General features: G+C 28.1%; 1 protein-coding gene across 5 annotated transcripts in view; it reads right to left on the bottom strand.

Annotated features, from left to right (window-relative positions):
* Positions 1 to 23,557, bottom strand: part of LOC123272575 (rap1 GTPase-activating protein 1-like) — a 211,631-nt gene that overhangs the window by 8,697 nt on the left and 179,377 nt on the right. For all 5 annotated transcript variants that reach the window (XM_044739463.1, XM_044739467.1, XM_044739466.1 and 2 more), the window contains one exon: positions 15,019 to 15,330. In XM_044739463.1, the coding sequence (XP_044595398.1) occupies positions 15,019 to 15,330 (312 nt within the window). The remainder of the gene's footprint in view (positions 1 to 15,018; positions 15,331 to 23,557) is intronic.

Below are 23,557 nucleotides of genomic sequence, written 5' to 3' on the forward strand. Positions count from 1 at the left end.
ACTTCAGCGTGTCAAAACTAATGAGATGTTCATCACTCTTAAATAATTCAGGGTGAATGATAATCCTCGTATCACAGTTTATCACTGATTTAAATATTAATGAGTGCTTATTTCTTTGAATCGAAATAAATAATAAAATATTTATATACCTATTTATTGTTTACATTCCGTGGACCCTTAACCTATCTTTTTTCTCCTCTTCATATCGGCACGTGGAAGTGTTTTGCAAACATGCCGTTTTGATTGTAAATATTATAGTAATTTTCTTATTTATAAATTAAATAAGTATTTTCATATTAGTTATGGAAATAAGTTAATGAATAATAAAATATAAATTATTCCTTTATTTTTTACAGAACTTAGAATGAAATTAATATTTATTATTTGTTTATTTATTTATTTATTTATTAACTATATTTTTTTTTACTAATAAAAAATATCACTTATGTTAACTGCATATTTTGATTTCTTGTATAAATATAACATATATAATAAAATTTTTATATTTAGCACTAGTGGTTGTTGAGTAATAAACAGTACGTGTAGTGATGAAAAATTATGATACTGAAAATCAGCGGACATCTGACAATTTCAAAAATTTCATAAAAAATTAACTACCTACAATGAAAAAAATATTTTAAAAAATTTTCACTTTTCATTTTTTTTAATTTCTACATGTGAGTTTTTTTACTAAATTTTTTTCACAATGATTTTAATTTATTGTAAAAATCTTAAAAATTGCTAGATGTCTGCCACCAACTTCAGTATCATGAAAAATTACCTTTTTTTTTTTTTTTTTTTTTTTTTTTTTCATTATTATTACTATTGTAGCCAGTTAATTACCTGGTTCATTTGCTTGGATATGTGTATAAAGTAGCAGCAGTTATTTAACCAGATATTTGACTCGCTAATTAGCTAGTTATTTAGCCTTTTACAAAACTACACATTTAATTCATCAAGGCAAATTTTTAAATTTTTTGTCTGTTGATTATCGCTTTCATGAAAATTCATATTAATTAATAGTTTCTCGAGATTTTAACCATGACGTGGATATATGTATGGAGTATGGAGAGATAATAAACAAAATACTCCAATTTATACATTAGTATTATTTAAAAAATTTATTGTTTCATTTCACTAAAAGTAATTAACACAGTTAATAAACAAACATTCATCGTTTCTTCTGAGAAAGTTCGTATGAAATGTTGATAATATTGATATAATAATATTGTAGCATAATACTCTTTTTTATTTACTTTCGCAATTTTAATGAAAAATATATTATTATTTTTAGACAATGGAATGTATTTCATTAAATTTTTTTAATGAAACTCTTCAGTGATTTAATCCAAAATGAATTTCGTGAAGCAACTATGACATATTTCTACATATTTCTTTGGTAATTTTGGGACCACGTGCTTCCACAATTTTTTACTTAAAATTGCTTGGCCAGTTTTAATTAATTGTAAGTTACAATTCATATTACTTACTTGTGTAGATTGTGTGTAACTAAAATTTTGAGTGGGACCTTTTTAGTAAAGCAAACCTTATAAAAATATTGAAAAATTATCAGATACTGGTTAATTTCAGTTTCATGAAAATTCCACCAGCACAAAGTAAAAAAAAATTATGCAACTTTTAAAAATATTTTTTTTTATTTATATTTGAAATCAGTAGACATCTAACCATTTTTTAAAAATATTATGTAAACAATTAATTTGTACTCAGGAAATATCCTTTTTAAATTTATACTTGTAGTATTTTTTAATTTTTACGGGCGGAATTTTTCACAAAATTTCGGTTATAATTACTCAGTTGATGACAAAAAAAAATTTTAAAGTTGTCATATGCCTGTTAGTTTCAATATCAATTTCTTCATCTAACTAATTTGTTACAAAAATTCAAGACATTGTCAAATATCTACTGATTGTGATATAATTTAGTTATTTTATTTAAATAAATGAGTAAAAAATAATATACATCGAAGCTAGATATCGTTTAATCATTGGTCTTATAAGTTTAACAAATATTTAATTTTATAATTAAATGTTAATATTAATATCAGAATTATTGTATTAATGAAGTGTACTGATTATTTTAGATTTGAAACCCTAAGTCAGTGAATCCAAAAAAACTCAATAGTTATAAATTAAGGAACAAAAACAGGTCTGACAAATCATTCATCAAACCAACAAAAAGATGTCGCAGATAAATGTATACAGTGAAAAAATTGGCAGAGAAGTTGCGAGTACTTCTGCAGCCACATTATCTGCCTCCAACAGCTTGACAGACCTAGCGAGCCTGTTCGCTAGGTCTGTCAAATTGACTTGCTGTCATACTTATCGAGATCCATAAGGTCAGTATTAGTAGGTGGTACTATCATTAGTTGTCAGAGGTAATTATTAATAATTAAGCGTAAGAATTAAAAACAAACGATGATAAACTTCTCGTAATAATTCAATTTCTTTATTTGTTTAGATAATATTTGGACCTTTTGATAGAGAAAGTTGTGAATGACGTCATTTTTCCGTGCAAATATTAAACACCAGGATGTACAATGTTTATGGTATATATAGAGAAGCTGGACTACGAAGATGCATGCGAATTCCGTCCTTATAGTCGTCCGTGCCCTAATGCTTGATTCAAGTTGAAAGACTTATTAGAGAAAGTCATGTCTCATCTTGTTATAAATCATAAATGTATTACTACAATGCAAGGTAATTATTATTGGAATTGTTTTTATTGCTCTCTTGTCCCAATTATTATGATACTTAATTATTAATTATCAGCAATCTGCAGTGAGAAAATGACTACACAGAATTACGAATCAGGGATTAAAGAACTTGGGCTTAGTAATTTGTCAGTATTTTTAATCAAAATTCATATTTAATAATTTTGAGTACTTTTGAAATAAATTAAAAAAAAATAATATTGCTATGGCAGGATCAATTATCAAAAATTTAATGAACAAACTTATAAAATTAACAAACTTATAAAATAAAGGAATAAACTTGTAAAATCAACAAACTATTGAAATCTTCACCAAAAAATTGATATAAATAAACAATAATTAAAAAAATTAAATTCACGCCTTAGTAGAAATCTAAGTAAAAACAAGAAACTCATTTTCAATAAAATAATAAAACTATATTTATGGCACTGGTTAGCTAGTTATCATCTTTTCAGTATACGATTATTATGATTGTTTTATTATTAATCGATAAAGTAGATAATCTTTTGATTACGTTCTTATGAGTCAAAATAATTAATTAAATTCGTTATTTTAATCACAATATTTATGCTAAACATAAATAATAATATTTATCTGTTATTTATATTGGCAAATTTTTTCACCTATAGCGTTATTTATTTATGGGTATGGACGATATTAATTTTTTTTTTAACTTTATATTATTGGTATTATCATTGTAGGCATTATTATTATTATTATTATTATATTGAAACAAATGAAAATCAGTGTGAAACGTATTTTTAGAGAAATTCGAGGAACTTAAAAAGACAAAATTATCTGATTTTGATTAATGTTAAGAAAATTATAATTCTTCAAAATATTTAAAAAAAAACCTATAAATTTAACGAAGTATCATTTAAATAAAAGAATAATTAAAGTAAGTTTACTAGAATAAAGTATCGAAATTATTTTATTGGCTATATCATTTTTTTTTCAGGTAATTCTTTTTTTAAATCATTATGCCTCCAAAATCAAGAGTATCAGTTGAAGATGCAGTTAATGTGTTACTTAGGTACATCAGTTATTTTGCGTCTGACCAATTGCCGGACTGGTCATCAGACATATGGCACATTATGTCAAAAGAACCTGAATTTGTAGGTAAATGGAACGTTCAATGTATTAGGACGAATGTTAAAGAAAATCGAAGAGAGATTCTAACCAAAGCACGCGAACAATGTGAATATTTTCATTCAACTAACAATAAAAACACGGATTATGACGATGATGACTGGGATGATGATGAAGATGAAGAAGATGATGAAAAACGTGATCCAGATTACTTTAATTATGTATATTCTAAGCAACAAAAGAATCATGATACTTTTGACGTGAAATTTTCTAGACATTTATGGAATTCAATAAGTAAAATAGCTCCTATCGTGGAAAATAAACCTAATACTCTTGGATTGCAGCCTAAAGTGTGGACAGATGTATTAGCATTAGAGTTCTGGAAACAATATCGACTAAAATGTGCCTTTGTTTTTAAAAAAGCTACAATTCAGGAATATGGAAATTATTATGTAACAATCTTCGGACGTTGTAAAGCCAAAACATGTAAAAATTTTTTATTTGGATATGTAGAAGAAAATCCAGGGGACTATGGTGATGTCATAATTAAAATCAACTGCCGAGATACAAGATTCGAGAAACATGAAGACTGTAAACGACCCCTTCAAGGAAAAAGAAGAGACGAAATGAAGAAAGAAGTGAAGGAAAAAGGTGTGAAAGGAAGTAATCTTGATGCTGCTCAAAAAACTTCTTCAGCCAGGTGATACTCAATGTCCGGTTATGAGTAGAGCCAATGTCTTATACCAATTGAAAAAGAGAGTATCGAAGATAATTTTGATGTACGTCCAGAAGATAGAAAAATCTTGTAAATGCGCTACTGTCTATCAATGAAACACCAATTTATCAAAGCTCTGTGATAACCGTATGTTTGAAACCGTTTTGGGTATTTTATGCTACTCCATCCCAAATTCATTGTTTTAGAGAGTATTATCGTTTGCATAGAAAATGTTCAAGAATTTGTATTGACGCAACTGGAGGAGTTGTCAAGAAATTCACTGATCTCATCAACGGACGTACAAGCGCAATTTTCTTATATTCAATAGTAATAAATTTTGATGGTACTTCCTTATCAGTGTTTCAAATGCTGTCAGAAGCTCACGATGCCGATACCATCACACTTTGGTTAAGAAAATGGGTGCGGGAAGTATCCAATAACACGACCCCACACTATCCTCATGAAGTTGTGTGTGACGGTTCACGAGCTCTTCTTAATGCCGTATCTTTAGCATTTAATAGTCGATCATTATCTGATTACATAGAATTATGTTTTAACAACGTTAAATGTGTCACTACAACCCAGCCAAACACATATATTCGCTTGGACACGGCTCATTTTATTCATGCAGCTAGTAATTGGAAGTGTTGGAAGTCAGTAATCCATAAAAATGTTAAGTCATTTTACTTGTACTGTATTGCACTACTCATTGAATGTGATCAGTGGAAAGATCTAGAAAAGATTTTGATATTAACATTAATCATTTGCAATACTGAGTACGAAGATTCCATGATTTGTTATAATAATAAATTTATTACTCCTCTAGATGCTCGAGTTGAGTTGGAAAATCTTATCAGCAACAGAAAAACTAAAATTTTAATAGATGACATGGAAGAAAAAATAAAAACTATGGATTTTAGTACGGATAAAAGTGACATCTTAAATGATACTTGTTTTGAAAGCCCATGTGACAATAATGTTACTATTAAATTATGGGCAGATAATCTTGCTTCGCATTCAGACAACATTCAAAATATTGGTACCATATTAAATTGTTTTTATGTTCCATTATTTAAAGAACCATTGATACATATAGCCAAAGAATTCCCTTTATGGACCAAAGTTTGTGTCCCAAATAAAAAGTTACGCCCAACGTCTTCATATATCGAAGAGGATTTCAAGGACTTGAAGGTTATGTTGAATAAACAAATCACTTTACCAGCACGTGTAGATATTTTCGTAAAGGCTCATCTCAAAAATCTTTTAGGCGGGGTCGTTGTACTTCAAAATAAAATTACAAAATTTGTTGATGATAATCTTAATAAATCATCAATATCAGTTGAAAATTTAAATTGCCATGATAAAAAGTCTGAAGAGAAATTAAACAATAATGATACGTTTCAGGACATTTTACAGAACGAAAATTGGCGAGGATTAGGAAATGATCCGAAACATGCTAATAAAGAGTGGATGAATTATGAAAACGATGTAAATTTTCCTGATCAACGTGGTTTAGACGAAAATTTTGAAGATGATATGGCTAGTGAGAAAAAATCTATTACAAGTATGGACATTAGTGATAACGACATTCTGATGAAATCTATAAATAATGACCACGATTATGATGCAACAGCTAATACTCCATTAAGTGATAAAATTTATGAAGATAATACATTAGATGTCGCTCTTGAAAAAATTAGTCGAAAAATCAAAAAAGAAGGTAAATATTTCCAAGACTGTCCTGAATTAAAATTGGTAAATAATATGATTAAGTCTGAAAATAACAAAGAAAATGCTTCAGCTATTAAAAAAAAAGGAATTCGTAAAGAAACTTACTTATTAATAAATGGAAATAAAAGTGGACCAATTGTTTATAAAAATATGCATTTTTTAATTCAAGACACATGTCCATTCGATTCTATAATTCAATTACTTTTTAATGGAGTACTGGAAAATGAAAGCTTCAGAGAATATGCAAATGGATCCGAAAATTTGAGTTTTAAACTTGCTTTAAATTTAATGAAAAATGGCGTTACGAAGAACCCGAAAATATACAATGAACGATTTTCTATTTTGTATAAATTTTATAAGGAAATAGAACCAAGGCAAAAAATGCAGTGGACATCCACATCTGACAAAAAAAAAAGTAAAGCTCTTGTCATATCACGTGTAATTGACTGTAATGACAATGTGACTAGATTATGGAATAATTTGTTTCAAGACGAGCCTAGTTTATTCGAAAATTTTCTATGTGAATCACAACAGTGTAATTTTCAATTGAGTAAACCAGCAATAGGTGTAGATTATCATGTTCTACTGAAAAATGGAATTCAGGATTTGCAGTCTGCGTTGATATTTCGCGGTTCTTTTAAAAAGCTTTGTCCGGTTTGTAAAAGTATACAAACTTGTGAACAAAAACTCAACATGTATATTTATATTGAGCTAGACATACGGTTGCGTAACGATATTAAAGGCTTATCATGTAAACTAAGAAATTTTCCCATTATTTTAAATATCAAAGAAAGTCAAACTAAAGTCCTACGGTATCGGTAAGTATAATTTTATTATATTTTTTGTAAAAATACAAAAATGTTTATATTGATATTAATTTCTATTTCAGTTTGTGTGGAGTTATTGGTCATAATGTGAATCATTATATTGCATATTGTCGAAGATTGTCAGGAATTTGGCGATTCTATAACGATATGTTACCAGCATCACAAATAATAGGTGACCATACTGAAATTGTGCCACATGGAGTACTTTTATTTACGAGAAAATTCAGTAGACGAATAAGTAATTTTATTGCAATTTTATGTTTTGTTATTACGATGTCAAAATGATTTTATTATTTTACCAAAAACATACTATTTAATGTTAAATGTTATTTTTAAAAATTTTTATATTTGTAATGGTAGTATTGTTAAAGCAGAGTTCTTCAATTTTCAAAAAATTTTATTGATATATCTTATCAAAAGTATATTAAAAATTTAATTTCTTAGATTATTTTTCTGCATGACTATTAAAAATATTATTTTATACTCAAATATATGCTTAGGTCAAAAAATGAACAGAAAAGTTCATAAAAATTTAATTATTTGATTAATTCAGTAATGTTATTTGTCATAGTTATTTATTATAAAGTTAATATCTTAAGTGTTTAGTTTACTAATAGATCTATCGTTATTTAATGATTGTTCTTTGGCTAGTGTAAGTGCATCGGTGTACATCATTTTAAACTCTATTCAAAACCAGCTGATTTTTGCTATATTTTTCACATAATGATGAATAATTTGTAATAAGAGCTTACGATGTGATTATTTTCAACAACAATAAAAGGTGTATTGATAACAAAGAACTTTTCATGTTATTTCTTCTATCTGATAAAAAAGTATAATAGATTATTCAGTAATTGTGTATTTTTTCTGATTTGTTTATTCACAAAATAAGAAATATCCATATGCTACTTTATAAAATAGTCGTATAATATGAAGACTGTCATTCGAGATGAATCGTTAATACGGAAATAACTTAATGTTACGCATCGTTTACGTTATAATTAAAATGTTGTTAACATGTATTGATGAGAGTAATAGAAAAACGACAATATTTTTTGTTAATAAATAGTATGCTGAGGAAAATGTTATTATCGATAAATAATATTTTTTTTTTAACTATTAAAAGTATCGTATCATTAAACTTTATTGTTTTACTTAATATACATAATTTACTTTCCATTTGCAAAGTTTATTTTTATTAGATTTTTATATTAATTTTAAATTAAAATTCTGTTATATTAATTTTGAAGTAAAAATCTAAGTCAACTTATAACGTAAGTAGTAAAAGAAAAATTTGTTAAAGTTTTCGTATTCGAAAATGAAATTATATTATCATCTACTTTAAATGAATAATTAAAAATAATTATCACCAATAATCGAAAAGTTTATTATTTAAATATCCTAGATTAAAAATATTGACTGAGAGAATGAAAAAGAAATTGGTTCTAGAATATATTGTATCAATATATAAATATACATATAAATATACAGTTTGCATGGGACTAATCCTTTTCTATTTTTCTCAATCAATATATTTAATCAGGAAGGTATAAAATAACAAAATATAAATGAAAGTAAAAACCGGGTGATGATGATGATTTTGTTGTTGCTTTTATTGTTGTGTTGTCTCTTTGAATCGAATTCAAATAGGCCGCGCATAATTTATGAGAACTATGCGCATTGATACTGCGCATGCGCAATAACATTTAATTAAGATTTATAAAAAAAAGTTAATTATTAAATTACAGGATAATGAAAGCCGAACAGTTGTTTATTTTGAACGAACAGTTATTGAATAGTTCTAAACTATTAGAAAAAAAAAAAAAACATCAAAATATCTATAGTTTGTGCTAACTTGAGGGTCAATTTTTTTATAATTAAAAAAAAAAAAAAAAAAAACGAACAAAAAAAATTTTTGATAGAACAATGAAGAACAATTAACGAACAGTTGATAGAGCCAAAAAAAAGTGCAAAAAATTAATTTCCCCCCGCCAACTTAAGAGAGCCCATGCATACACGCACAGCAAGCACGAAGCTTTATCGCATTGCATAGTTTATATATAGGCAAAGGTATTCATACTATACTTATTCATACTATACATATTTACATCTATAAATATTTAAGGACGGGGCTGATATAACTATAGTACTACTTCCGGAGAAATTGGAAGTTAAATGATAAATAAAATATAATCTCTTCAAATTATGTAGGTACCTATATAATATAAAGATGTAATACGATTGGTTATTTCTAATTTTTCAAGTACAAAGAATCATTAAAATTATTATTTTCTATCCTACAAGTGTTTTTATAAGTAATTTTTGAACAAAAAGTCATAAATAAGTTTAGAAATATTTGTAGAATGTGAGAATTGGGCCGATGGAGCACGGGGCTCGGTTTTACGCATATATTATATCTGTCCTTTTAAAAGAGCCTGATAATAACATAGTTAGGTAGCGAAGATATCGCTGCGTAAAGTTTAGAGACGTTTTTGACTCAAAAAATTCAAATTTTTTAGTTAAAAAAATGTTTGAGGCCTCAAAACGTCTATTTGATTTTCAAAGCGATTCGATTATTTTTCAGTTCACTAGAAAATTTTTTTAATTTAGCGCAAAATGGCATTGTTAATAACTCATGTAATATTTGTCAGACGGAAATTATCTGATTGTTTGAACCTATTGTGATAATATTAGAAGCTCGAGTAGAATCAATTGTTGTTTAATTTCTGTGGGTTAAACAGTTATTTTGATAACTACTTATATAAACAAGTTAATCAATTCTAAAAATAATTACTGCTGTTTAATACTAGTTGAAACGGGAAAAAATCGATAATTGTTGTACATGCTGTAACTTGATAGATATTTATTATTGCTTTGCATCGCACACAATACAATAAAAGATATGAAAGAGAAATAACACCATATGTGTTTTATTTTAGATCAATACTTCAATTGTCATTTAATTAAGTGAAAGAGATAACGAATGAAAATTTTGCAAGACAATGAAACTCTTCAAAATTATTTACTTGGTTCAAAAATTTTTCTCTTTATTCAAGTTAATTTTTTTATTCAATGTAGAAATCGATAATCATAGATCATAATCAACTATAGTGACAGTAGTAATAATAACAATAAACTTAAAATTATCAATATTATTTGGATATAGATATTCAAAATTCTTCAAGCTATATGTAGATTAGGTTGAGCCAAAAAGACTCATCTATCAAATTTATGGCTGAAAAAAAATTTGGCAAAAATTTTAGATCAATTTTAAAAGTGTTTATGGTCATTTGAATCTTCCTATTTAAATGACACTAAAAAAAATTGTTTTTTTTTCATTATAACTATTCAAACATTTCGAAAGTTATTGCAGTTTTAATGAAAAAAAAAATGTTATTTAAATAGGAAATTTCATACAGCCATAGACACCTTTAATTTAATTTAAAATTTCTACCAAACAGGAAAATTTTTTCTCGGTATATTGGTCCTTTTTAATCTATAAATTCGATAGGTTATTTCTTTTGGTTTACCCTAATGTAGATAAAAATGTCCAACTAAAAAAATTAACCCTACCTATTAATTATGAAGTTTTTAAATAGATAATAAATGATGAACTAAAATGAGCTAATAATGAAAAAAATTTTAGTACGCGTAGATGAACGTGCCTTCCATTCCTGCAATATCCACTAAAAAATATTTCTTTGATTTTATATTATATATTATGTATGATACAAATTTAAGTATAATTTAAGTATAATTGATTTTATTTTATATTATGGATATTATCATATAATAAACAAGTCACAGCTCTCACTATCATAATATTATTCTTTTACGAAGCGATCGATTTCTAACCCTTACATGCACAGTTATAATACATTTATACTAAAAATCTCCAATTAGAATTGTCACTCACGTCGCTGCTAGCAAAGTTACATGGCATTTTGGCTTTATTCCAATTTATATTTCAAGCATCCTGTTTCGATTATTCAATTTAAGTAGAATGTAAAACAAAGGATTAGGAAGAACTAAACTGTAAAAAAAAAAATAAATAAATGACAAAATTTGAAACGAAGCGACTTTTTTCATAATATCTTTTGATGTTGTCATAAGTTTAACAACATTTGTTAGTTTATGTGGGGGATGTAAGTATTTTAATAAAAGCAATAAATATTAAAGTTCTAAATATCTTTTGGAGTAAATAACATTTTAACTTATGCAAGTTATATAGATAATTAATGGCAGATACATATGTTATTCATAAATTAAAAATTTAGTCGTTATGTGAAGGAATGTTGTGAGTATGGTGGGCTTACATTTCATGTGTTAAGCATACAAATTAAAAAAATTACAAACTATCCGGTTTTAAGTAATGATAGTCAAACAATATAATCACATATTAGTAACTTGCGGTCACTATATAATTGCTTATAGAATTCAAAATTAAAATTCGAGAAAATTTGGGTTTAGATTTTTTTTATCACAAAAGTACATAATTTTAAGTACGAACAAAAACATTTTAGAAATAATATTGTTATAATAAGATCGATTCACTAATAATTTGATGCTATAAAACCAAGCGGTAGATATTTTATAATTTAACTATTGAAATAAGTGTAAATGAATATAAGAAATTTATTGATTAAAATTTAACTAAAAAAAAAACTATTTCATCATATAATGTATACGCCGGAGACAAAATTTTCTTCATTTTTTTAATTATATAGATTAGTTTCACTACTCCATATTAATTGAAACTTAAAAAAAGATTAATAACAAGTAAATTGATCTATTTCATCGCTCTCTAAAAATTACTAAAGCAATAACTCAAAAAATATCTGATGTTACCCATTTATGGACAGTAGAAAAACTGATAAACTTTACAATGTAAAATGTTACGTAATATTTTGGAAATAATTTGTAACTTTTAATTGATACTTTTTTATTCAAAAATGATTTGGCTTCTCTTTGTTACTCATAATATGCTATAAATTATTATTTGTAGAGTTGACAATTATAATAGAACCTAATAAAGAATAAAATCATCGTTGATCATGGATAATGTAGAAACAATAAATACAAAAAGTAGGTAAATACAGGTAAAGATAAAAAGGTAGAAAAAAGAACAAGTTATAAAGAAAATGATAAAAATAATAAATACAAACAGGGTTCTTGAAATGCTCAGACACTTCTTATATTATAATTTACAGAAAATTTATCCTATCCCAGTATGGAAGCTACTTGACTCGATGCAAAGAATGAAATGAAAATACAAAATTGCATGAAGAAAAATACTGAAAAGTAAAATGTGCTTGTATAATTTGTGCATGGATATAAGTCAATGTATGTATATGTATTAAGTATACAATGAAAGGAAGGGAGAGAGGGTTTCCACGTAGGTTCACCTTCGTTGAAGAGCATTTAAAACATAAGAACGCAAGATACATTAATAGTGCAGGAAGGGTCGATGTAAAGAACAACAAATGCTACGAGGAGGGAGAAAACGAACTATGAGAAACTTCCCACTCCCACGCCTATAGAATATTGTATAGCCTTCTTTTCTTGCGTATCTTTTGCTTCACTTGTGTTGTTGCCCAGACTTGAATCTTGGTCTTGGGTCTCTGATCATATAAGATATAAAACTAACTACGGCAAGATTCTTCATACACTATTGTGTTGTACAGGTTTATGCTTGTGCATACATCTACTAGGATATTTCGTTTATTTATTCATCAATCTCTTGTTTCTAGCACAACTCATGTGAGCCTAGTGGGATTTGTCCAAGCCCACGCGAGTATTAGACCCTCTGGAGCTTACGTAGGCTGCAAACGCAATAATTCTATTCTGATCTATGTTGTATGATGAATCAATAACTGATATGTATGTTGTATATATTCTACACTCACTTGAAAAAACAAAGAGCATGTTTTAACAACATAGGCTTATAAAAATTAAATAATATTTTCGAAATCATTATACCTTATATGGATGGTTTGGTAACATTTTCTGGTTGTAAAAACTACCAAATTCTAAAATAGGATTCAGAAATAATAATCTGTTGAATTTGAAAATCAGCCGCACCTAGTCTTTTGGATAAACTGTAAATACAGAAGCGACTAAAAATGCAGACGCTGAATTACCAAGAATAGAACTACTCCCTACCAAACTGAAATGTTTCAAGATCTCTAGTTTTAATTTTACTGACTTTCTGAAGTCCTTCAGAACACCATTAGAATTTACCGAAAGTTAATTCTCAAATTAGTACACGGACTTGTCTTTCTTTAGACTATTCTTCATTAGTATCGCATATTCAAAAATTCTATTTGAGATTTGAATATAAATCTCTAACATCTAGAAAACCCTGATAAAAAAAAAGTATTGAGACAAAGAAAAAAGTATTGAAAAGTATTGGTTTTCTAATCAATCCAATACTTTTCAATACTTTTTTCTTTGTCTCAATACTTTTTTTTATTCAGGGAATTTATAATTTTCATACCAATAAATTAACTAAAATAAAACTATCACTTTTTGGCTTCTTTTAATTTTGAGAATAGCGGCCATTTTCAAGCTCATTGACAGATGTGACTCATCCGCGTATATCAAGGAAATCGATGTCCCGAAAAATAAGTGAATCAAGTTTTATTAAGATAAATAAAGTTAGTTTTAACGAGGTCATTAATATTTATAATTTTTCATAGATAGATATTTTTTTATAACTAATTAACGATGTTTCGTACAGTGTTTATAAAGACGTGGATTAGTAGTTGATTGAATGCTTTGCATGAAATAGTTTTCATCATTTCCTAGTCAATTTATTCTTTCAAAGTCACTCCAATTCAAATCTATTTAGTGTATTAATTAGATTTGTTGTCTTCACACAAAATTAAACAAAATTCAAAAAAATAATTTCTCTAGAACTTCACTCTTATTTTAAAGTAATAAATTTCCTTAAACCAAATTACAAATTCTTGAATCAAAAAATTAAAACAGTTGAATGAAGAGCAGAAAGGTCATGATTTAATAATTTTATTAATTCAACAAAGCATTTCACTGTTGTCAAATGAGATACACATTAAATTATCTAAGAATTTCTTTCATTTGGATTGAGATGCGCGGAAACGTGAGTTCAAGATATTGTTGATTTGTTTTAAAAGTTCCGTTAAAATTAAAAACTGTTGGATTTCTGTTGCTTTTGATATCATAAAAAAAAGTCTTAAATATTTTTCAGAATGTTAAAGTACCCAGTTAGCACAAATGAAATCAAGTTGAGGTAAACCAGAGGCCGGAATTGGACGTAAAGTTTACGTTAACAGTAAGGCAACAATTTTATTTATAATTAGTTTACGTTAAGTTAACATCAACTTTCCGCAAACTTCGCGTTAACTTTGAGCGAACCTTTCGGTCAATTACGGCAGTAGGTTTACACTAACTTGATGCGTAAGTTAAAGTCAAGTTCTGTAAAACTGTTGCAAATGCAAAAGTTGACGCGAAGTTTATGTAAACTTGACGTAAACCATTGAACATCAACTAGTTGATTGTTAACTCGTGCTAACTGGGATAGAAATTTCGTTTTATTAAAAGAATTTTCTTCGTAATATTAAATGAAGAAAACTATTTCTTGGACCAGGAATTCTTCATTGAGGAGGATTGTTCTTAAACGAGGAATGAAATTGTATCGGTTCAATATAATATACTCTTGAATCAAACGTGATAATAGTTATCGATCGAAGCTCTTGGTCTGATTAGTCAAGAGATAAAAGTCAAGACAAAAAATTCTTTAAGTAATACAACCGATTGTTTTAAAATAGGTTTCTTGCATCAAAATAATTTTTCATACAGTGTAGTTTATTACCGAGGATGATTGGTTTCTTTACTTTTGACTTAAAGCTTGAATAAGGGTATATTTATATTGAATACATAATTACCCTTCCAACAAAAAAGCGCCGATAGCATTTTGCTGTGTCGTCTTGATCGATTCGAGGCTGCCAGGCTGGTTGCGTTGGCAGCATTGCTCTACCAACAGAATCCAGGGCATGACGATGATCGGTACCATCTACCCAATATCCCGGAGGGGTGACGATTAGTGGTGGTTGATGCTGATTACAATTATTTGCTTGCTGGATAGCTGCCTCCATCAAAGCACGTCCCAAAGGCGCGTCGCCGACTGGTGACGGTGATGAAGACGGTGTGAGGGTTTGATTGCTAGGACTGGAAACTTGACGATCATCTCTAGATGTCTGAAATCAACAATTTATTCATTAATTGTTTATAAGAAGTTCAAACTGTTAAGTGTATAAAATTTATTATAAATAAATTTTCTTTCATACACTGATAAAAAGATTTGTTTATAGTTAAAAATATTTGTTAATATTTAACAAATCATTTATTAGAGACCACTTTTTAGTCCTTAACAAATATTTCTTAGTATTTAAAAAGATTTATTAATATTTAATAAATGAATATCAGATTTATTAAATACAAACAAATCATTTTAAATACTAAGAAATATTTGTTTGATACTAAAAAATGGTCTCTAATAAATGATTTGTTAATTATTAACAAATATTTTTTTAATACAAATAAATCCTTCTATCAGTGTACAATAACTTTTAAATTCCTGAAGCGAAAAATTTTTAAATCAAATTAGCTATCTAAAGTTTGAATAAATAAATAATTATATTTATCTTTTAAACACATTTAAAAAATTTTGAAATTACAATTTTTTTAACTAACTTATAACTAATGTTTTTTCTCCTCAAAAAGTTTATCGAATCATGTTTTCAAAGCTTTTTTTCAACTTTTGTCATGACCAACTTGATTAATTTCAAAAATATCTTTCTTATGCTGTTGATGAAATTTGTAATAAAAAAAGCTTAAGATTGCAGAGTAATTTTTTATATGCTTTGATTTTTGTTTCAAGTTTAGTCAACAGCATAATAAAAACTAGTTAGTTTACAGACAAAATTTTTTAACTACGTAAGAAATTTTATTATACAACATAATGGTTATAATAATTTTGATTTTGCTATGATTGTCTCGAATATTTATAATCATTTGGAAATATTTAGATATAATTTTACAAAAGGAAAAAAGTATTTCGAGTTCGAAAAAATTAAAAATAGTTGAGGCAAACTCAATATGAGGTCATAGACCTCGAAAGCGCATCAACAGTAATTTTTTCGAGCACTCTACTTAATCTCACAAACAGCAGAAAATTTTTATAATGAGTTGAACGTATTTTTAACTTCCCGGTAAGAAAATCGAAGATTTTCGAAAAATCGGGAAGTTATTGTTTTCACCCCGTTTTGCAAAAATCGAGGTTTCAACAGATCTCGACGTTTTGATGCCCTAAGAAGCTTCCCTGACTATTTTTATGATGATGTCCGTACGTCTGTGTGTGTGTGTGTGTGTGTGTGTGTGTGTGTGTGTGTGTGTGTGTGTGTGTGTGTGTGTGTGTGTGTGTGTAAACCTCTTATAACTTTTGATTTGATCGCAGTTGGTGTCATTCGAAAGGTCTTCGCCAAACTTAGATTTCCTGTAAGTTGGAACCGATTCGGACCAGTAGATTTCGAGAAATCGCAAAAAAGTGAAAAAAAAAGTTTTTTTTTTTCATTTTTTTTAAATATCTCCAAATTGGCTAAACCGATCGACCTCAAAAACTAATCAGCTCTTAACCTTGAAAACCCGCATCGATCGCTACCAAAAGCGTCAGAATCGGTTGATGCGTTCGTGAAATATCGTTGTCGAAAAAAATCGAAAAAAGTGTTTTTTTGTAATAACTCCGAAATTTTTCATCAGATTAATTTTTTTGTTCAAAATTATTTATAGAGCTCAAAAAACTTCATCGATTGCCTCTAACTGCGTGCAAATCGGTTCATTCATTCAAAAGTTATAGCAATTTGAAAATTTAAAAAATCGTGTTTTATCGAACTTTGATAAGATTTTTGAGCTCGAAAAGCTCAAAAGTATAGGAAAGCTATCCCTTTGAGCTTGGAGAGCTCAAAATAACACATAAACTGTATTTTTGAGCTCGAAGAGCTCAAAAACATCATAAATGCAATTTTAAGCGCTTAGGTACGAAATGAGCGGGAAGTTGCAGGGATGGCCTTCAGGGTCAACCGTTTTCCTAATTTTTTTCTCAGTAACATGTTTAAAAGTTTCGTTTAGACATAAAAATGAGCCTGTGAAAAGATGAGCTCTTAATTTTAATATTAAGATGCTCCGCATTGCACATTTCGATTTCCCATAAGAATAACATGGAAAAAATTATTTTTGCTACTTTTGATTTTTGTAACTCACCGACCAAAAATCACAAAGACAATTCGTTAGAGTATCGTTGTAGGAAATTGAACGCTCTACAAAAAAGGATTCTTATGATTTTTTGATAAACTGATAGTTATACATTATCATATCTAACCATTTTATTTTTCAGATGGTGCAATTACTTAAGAAGTTGATTCATGTAGCTCAACATACAAATTTATTTATAAGTGGAAAATAATTTTATAAGGTTTATATAACTTTTCAAACTTATGAAACACTGAATATTTTTTCATTTCATTACGATTAGTATTTCACTTATCAAGTTAATAGATTGATAGATACGTGCGTTAAATTTTTATACTAAGATATAATTTACCACACAATAAATCACATTAGTTAGAAATAAATGCTTATCTAAAAATATATTAACGGATAAAATCTTTCATTTCTATTTTCTGAAAAGTTGCGACCCGATTTATATTTAGATAAAAGAAAAAGATAAAAAAATGTTGCGAAGAGCTGTTTTTTTTTCTTCACTTTTTTTTCTGTTCGCCTATAAATATAGAAACATCTAAATTAGTAAATGAAGTTAAATACATGAGGGCTTTTCTGGTTTACTTTTCGGATATATAAGATGTCTCTTCGATAAATAAGGAAAGAAAATTTTCAGAAAGTCATTTTTTGAAAAGGAATATATTGTAAAAAAATTGTCATATTTTATTATTTTATTATATGAAATGACCTGTATTATTTTTTTAGTAAATTGATCTAAATTACAAATATTAATAAAATTTCAATCTTAATTTATAGTTTCGAGATCGGACGGAAACTAGTTTTTGGAAAATCGTAGTAAAATCACTAACTTTCCTCATTTTTTAAAATTGACAATTTTTGTAGTGGAAAGTTTAAAATATCATGCCCACGTTAGTATCTCTTTAAACATTTAGTCTATTACGAATTAATAACATATTTTTGACCTACAAATTGAGTAGAAACAACTTTGTAACTGCTTGGAATAAAAAGTTGACAATTAGTATGCAAGTTAATACTTTTTTTACATTCTAAAACATTCGAATATGAACGGAATCGAAAAGGGTTGTGTACAAAACTGGATAATTTGGCATGTACCCCGTATGTTAATTAGAAAAAATAAAGATTGAATTAAGAGATCAGAGTTAAATAGAAAAGTGAGGAGAAAATTAATGTGCATGAGGTTTTCGATCGACTATCATCATTATATGTATACACTACGTGTATTGAGATGAAATTATGTAGACAAGATTAAATAAAGGGGTCAAAAGAGAAATTACGATCGAAACTGTAGTCTAATGCAGTTAGCTCTCCTTCCATCTACATGTATATATTTTGCGCCAAATCATTCAGTTCGTAAGCCCAATTATTTTTTCTTTTAGCAACTTGTTTACATGTCATAGTCCCAATTGGACAGAGACATCAAAAATAGTTTTTTTAACTTCCCACCAAGAAAATTGAAAATTTTCGAAAATCCGGAAGTTATTGGTTTTACCCCGTTTTTCGAAAATCGAGTTTTCATCCAATCTCGACGTTTTGAGGTCCTAGGAACCTTCCCTGACGATTATTACGATGGTGTGTGTGTATATATATGTGTAGATGTATGTAAATCTCTCATAATTTTTGAACGGCTTCTTGAATTGCGTAGGTATTCATCTGCTTACTTTGTTGAAGCGGACGATTTCCACTAATAAATGAGAACATACTTTAATGAAAATATGGTATTTTTTATTAGAAAAGAGTGGTCTAGTGATAGAAGTTACGAAGGAGTGTGTTCAGGCAAGTATTTTATTTTTACGTTTGTCAAATTAGGAATGTTTCCATGTGCTGTACAATTATCGACAAAAGTAAGAATTTTCTTCTTTTTTTTTTTCTTCATCTCCGTATCAAAACTTTTAAACCAATTGCTAAAAGTATTACAGGTTCCTAAAGAATAGGGCCTCCGATTGACACATTTTTGTCCCGACACTGTTTTAATAATTTCAAAACACATTTCTCTACGTTCGTGTATTCACTGAATTTCAATATTTTACTGTTTGCACTTAACCAACTTTCTTCGAAAAATTTGTGTTTAAACGTTAGAACTGTGGCCAATGCACTTGTGAAAATTTCAAACTTTTTAGCGATGTCTATATTTTTCTTTGTAGGATTCTCGTCTACATACTTGATGATTTTTCAGTTTTCTTCGATAGTTAAGGTACACCTTTTTCGTTTCTCAGTCATTGCAACTTCAAAATGAACAACAATTACAAACAGCAGCGTTTACATTTCTTAGAATCAAACAATAATGACCTTCTTACGAAAAATTTAACGTGTCTAAATCTATCAAGATATAAATAATTATGAAATTAAGTGGAAATAATTGATAGGATACGTTATGTTAAGGTCATAAGTAGAAAAAATTTATTGAATAGGGTTAATAATACTTTCTATCTATATATTCTACAGTGATTACAAATTTGTTATAGAAAGATTTTTAATAAATATAATCGCAATATAAAGGTATATTGTGCATTAGCTCTTACGGGAAGTTCCATAAGGGGGATTTCGAAAAATTTGTTAAATCAAGGAATTCGTTATGTTAAGACTCGTGAAAATTCAAAATTTGGCCGGAAGTGCCCAATTAAATCTCCTGTTAAAAATTCTATGAAAATCAAATACATCATCTGACACCAAAATATCTCAGGAAATGCCCAAACGCAGCCCCTGTTAAAAGCGGAACTCAAAATTCTAATTTTAAAAGGTTCTCCACGGAAGTTACATTTTGGCACATCCTAATATATATATAATCATTTTATTTATATATAAACCGTTTTATTTATCGTTCCGATATTGTGTCAACCATATTCCAGTATTGGGACTAGGCATTTAAGGTGTTTCGATACTGTTTCTTTTAGACTTTTTTAAAAAACATGTTTTTTTAAGTATTAAATTCGACAAAATTGATAAATTTAATTATTTTCGTGTAACTACGTGTTTATTCTTTATGATTGGGTAAATTATTGTTACTGATGAACCATTTGAATATTTTCAAAGTAATAAAAACCAGTCATGTGCCCTTCGTCGTTATGGTATTGGATTTTTTACCTTACTGTAGAACTAAGTAGAACTGTTTTTAGTACGCATTGCAGAATGCTCATTTTTTCCGTTTTGGAGAGTTTTTTAAGGATGCACCAGTCTCTTTTACATACAGATGATGCATCAATCTCGTCTTTAACCCTTCGTAGGTCGCATAATAAGCGCGGCGCCGCCTTTTTTGCATTTTTTTTTTTCTCGAAATTGAGTTCATTGATAATTTTGAAAAAAATTAAGTGCATTCTTTTAACTTTTCTAAAAATTGGAACGTTATCAAAAAGCATAAAAATGTTTACGAAGTAATTTAAAAAATCAATTTTCGGAACCGGGCGGCGCTATGCCGCCCGGTGCGAGTGAGCCACCTGTGCAAATTTAGCACCTCATCCAAGGATTCGCGAAGTAAAAATGACCTTAATCGATAGGTCTACGTTAGGTCCGGATAGGTTCACCAAAATTTTCGTTAGGTCCCTCATAGTTTTTTTACAAAAAATTTTTTTAATTTTTACTAAAAAAAAAAAAAAAATAGCACCTCATTCTATGAAAAGCTGGCTAATTTTATCAAAATCGCATTCTTTATCGTAAGGTCTGTATTGGTCTATGTTTTTTTTTTATATTAATGATTTTATTGTCGTTATTAATAATTATAAATTAATTAAAATCTGCGCATACGCACATCGCATCTAATACGGCGCACAATTTAATGTATACCCGTTTTGATTTTTCGACTTTTAATAATTCAATAGAAAAATATATTAATTCATGAACTGCTTTCAAAATGATTAATTAATAGCACTTAAATGAGCTTATACCTTTAAAAATGTCCATAGTTTGCAAGATACAAGGTAATTTCTTATTTATTTACATTTTTAAAAATATAAACTCATCCTGATATAATACACTCATAAAGAGCTTCCCCGAGTCGAAATTTTAAAACCCCAGTTCAACCTAGTAGAGCCTGATTCCTTTAATGTAGACCTGAGTCGAAATTTTTTTTCGCTTAAAACCCATTTTAACCTGGGATAGTCTAATTCAGGGTGAAACAGAATGAAATAGGTTTTAAGAAATAAGGAATTGCATTGATACTAAACCCCGTTTCACTCTGGTAACGTCTACTTAAGTCCGTTTTCAGACGAGTTAGGTTGAAGAAGGTTCTTAATAAAACTCTGTTTCACTCTTTTAGCGCCTAGCTGGGATTGCACGATGTATACGATTTTTTGTTTCTCAGACGAAAAAGTGTCAGGCAGGGTTTTATTAAAACCTATTTTAACCTAGTTCAACCTTAATAGCCTAAACTGGTTATATTCATAGTAAAAAAAAAGAAAAAATTGTCATAAACTGTTGGTTACTTCATGTTATTATTTGCATGACTGTTAAGGTAATGATAACTATTAGTAATGTTAATTTATAATTATACAAGAATAATGATATCGAAATGGACAGAAGAAACGACGAAGAAAACACAAATTTCCGTTGAAAAAAACTCAGCTTTACTGGGATTCGAAATCGAGACCTCACGATTACGAAGCAAGACTGGATCCCCTCTGCTACTCGAAGACTAGTCATACAGTAGAAATATTTGTTTCCATTTAAGCTACAACTGACAAAATTAAAATTAACTCATGTGATTAAATATTATTATTATTTCTTATGTCATGGTAAATATTACTGTGATTATTATTATTAATTTTACAACGTTACTTACAAAGTGCTTAAAAAAATTTCATCGCGAAAATTGCCTAAATTTTTAACTTTCCGCTAAGAAAATTGAAAATTTTCAAAAGTTGGGAAGATATTGGTTTTACCCCGTTTTTCGAAAATCAAGTTTTCAACGGATGTTGACGTTTTGAGGTCCTAGGAAGCTTCCCCGATTGTTTCCGCGATAGTGTCCGTTTGTCTGTATGTATGTAAGTATGCATGTAAGTATGTATGTGTGTGTATGTGTGTATCGCGATTGGCGTCATTCAAAAGGGCTTGACCAAACTTAGATTTTGAATATAATTGGGACCGATTCGAACCGGTAGATCTTGAGAAATTTGAAAAAAACTACAAAAAAAATTTTTTCAAATGTGTTTTTTTTTTAATAACTTTGAAACGGCTTCACCGATCGATTTCAAAAACTATTCAGCTCTTAACATTAAAAAATCACGTCGATCGCCGCCAACCCGGTCAAAATCGGTTAATTCGTTCGTGAGTTATCGTTGTCGAAAGAAAACCGAAAAAACTGTTTTTTCGGAATTATTTCGAAATTTTTCGTTTAATCAATTTAAACTTAAAGATCCTTTATGGGGCTTCAAAAGCTGCGACACAAAAATTATATTTTTGAGCTCTTCAAGTTCAAAATGTGAAAAACTGTGCTATTTGTTCATTCTTTAAATTTTTAATTTGGCAAACTATTCTTTTTAGCAATTAGGTCAAATTTTTAAGTAGAAAAACTTGATCTTTCGTATATTTTTAAATTATTCTTGCACAAACCATAATTTTTTATTTAAAGCACGAAAAGTATATACACATGAATAGTTAAATAGTTAAAATATCTGAAAATTATTTCGAAAAAATTCTGGAAGAAATTATTTTTGAAATTTTTATAAGGTATAATTTTGTAACATATCATTCGATTTTGATTTTTAAAACGGTATTCAAAGTAGTTTTTAGAGTAGTAATGAAAAAAAATTTGTATATACGGGTTTATGTTGAAAGGTTAAAGAAGCCCGGTAATTATTTTCGAAAAATATCAAAAAAAATTTTGTAAATTTTCAACCAGCTGTAACTTTTGGACGCGTCGATCGATTTTAATTTTCCAAATGGTTTTCAACACAGTTTTTAAAGCGAAAAAAGTGGATTTCCGGGCAAATATCGTTTGGTTAAGAAATTTAAATGTTATGTCGAAAAAATACTGAGAAAAAAAATTTTGTAAATTTTTAAACAAATATAATTTTTGAACGCGTCGTTCGATTTTAATTTTTAAAAAAGCATTCGACGCAGTTTATTAAGCATAAAAAATTTATAAATGGTTTTGTTGTGATTTTTTCGCACGTTTTACTGTAATACATTTTCAAAATAATGATAATAATTTTTATTACTCTTATTTATTTTGAA

The sequence above is a fragment of the Cotesia glomerata genome, linkage group LG10, assembly GCF_020080835.1.
Source record: "Cotesia glomerata isolate CgM1 linkage group LG10, MPM_Cglom_v2.3, whole genome shotgun sequence".
Classification (NCBI taxonomy): Eukaryota; Metazoa; Arthropoda; class Insecta; order Hymenoptera; family Braconidae; genus Cotesia; species Cotesia glomerata.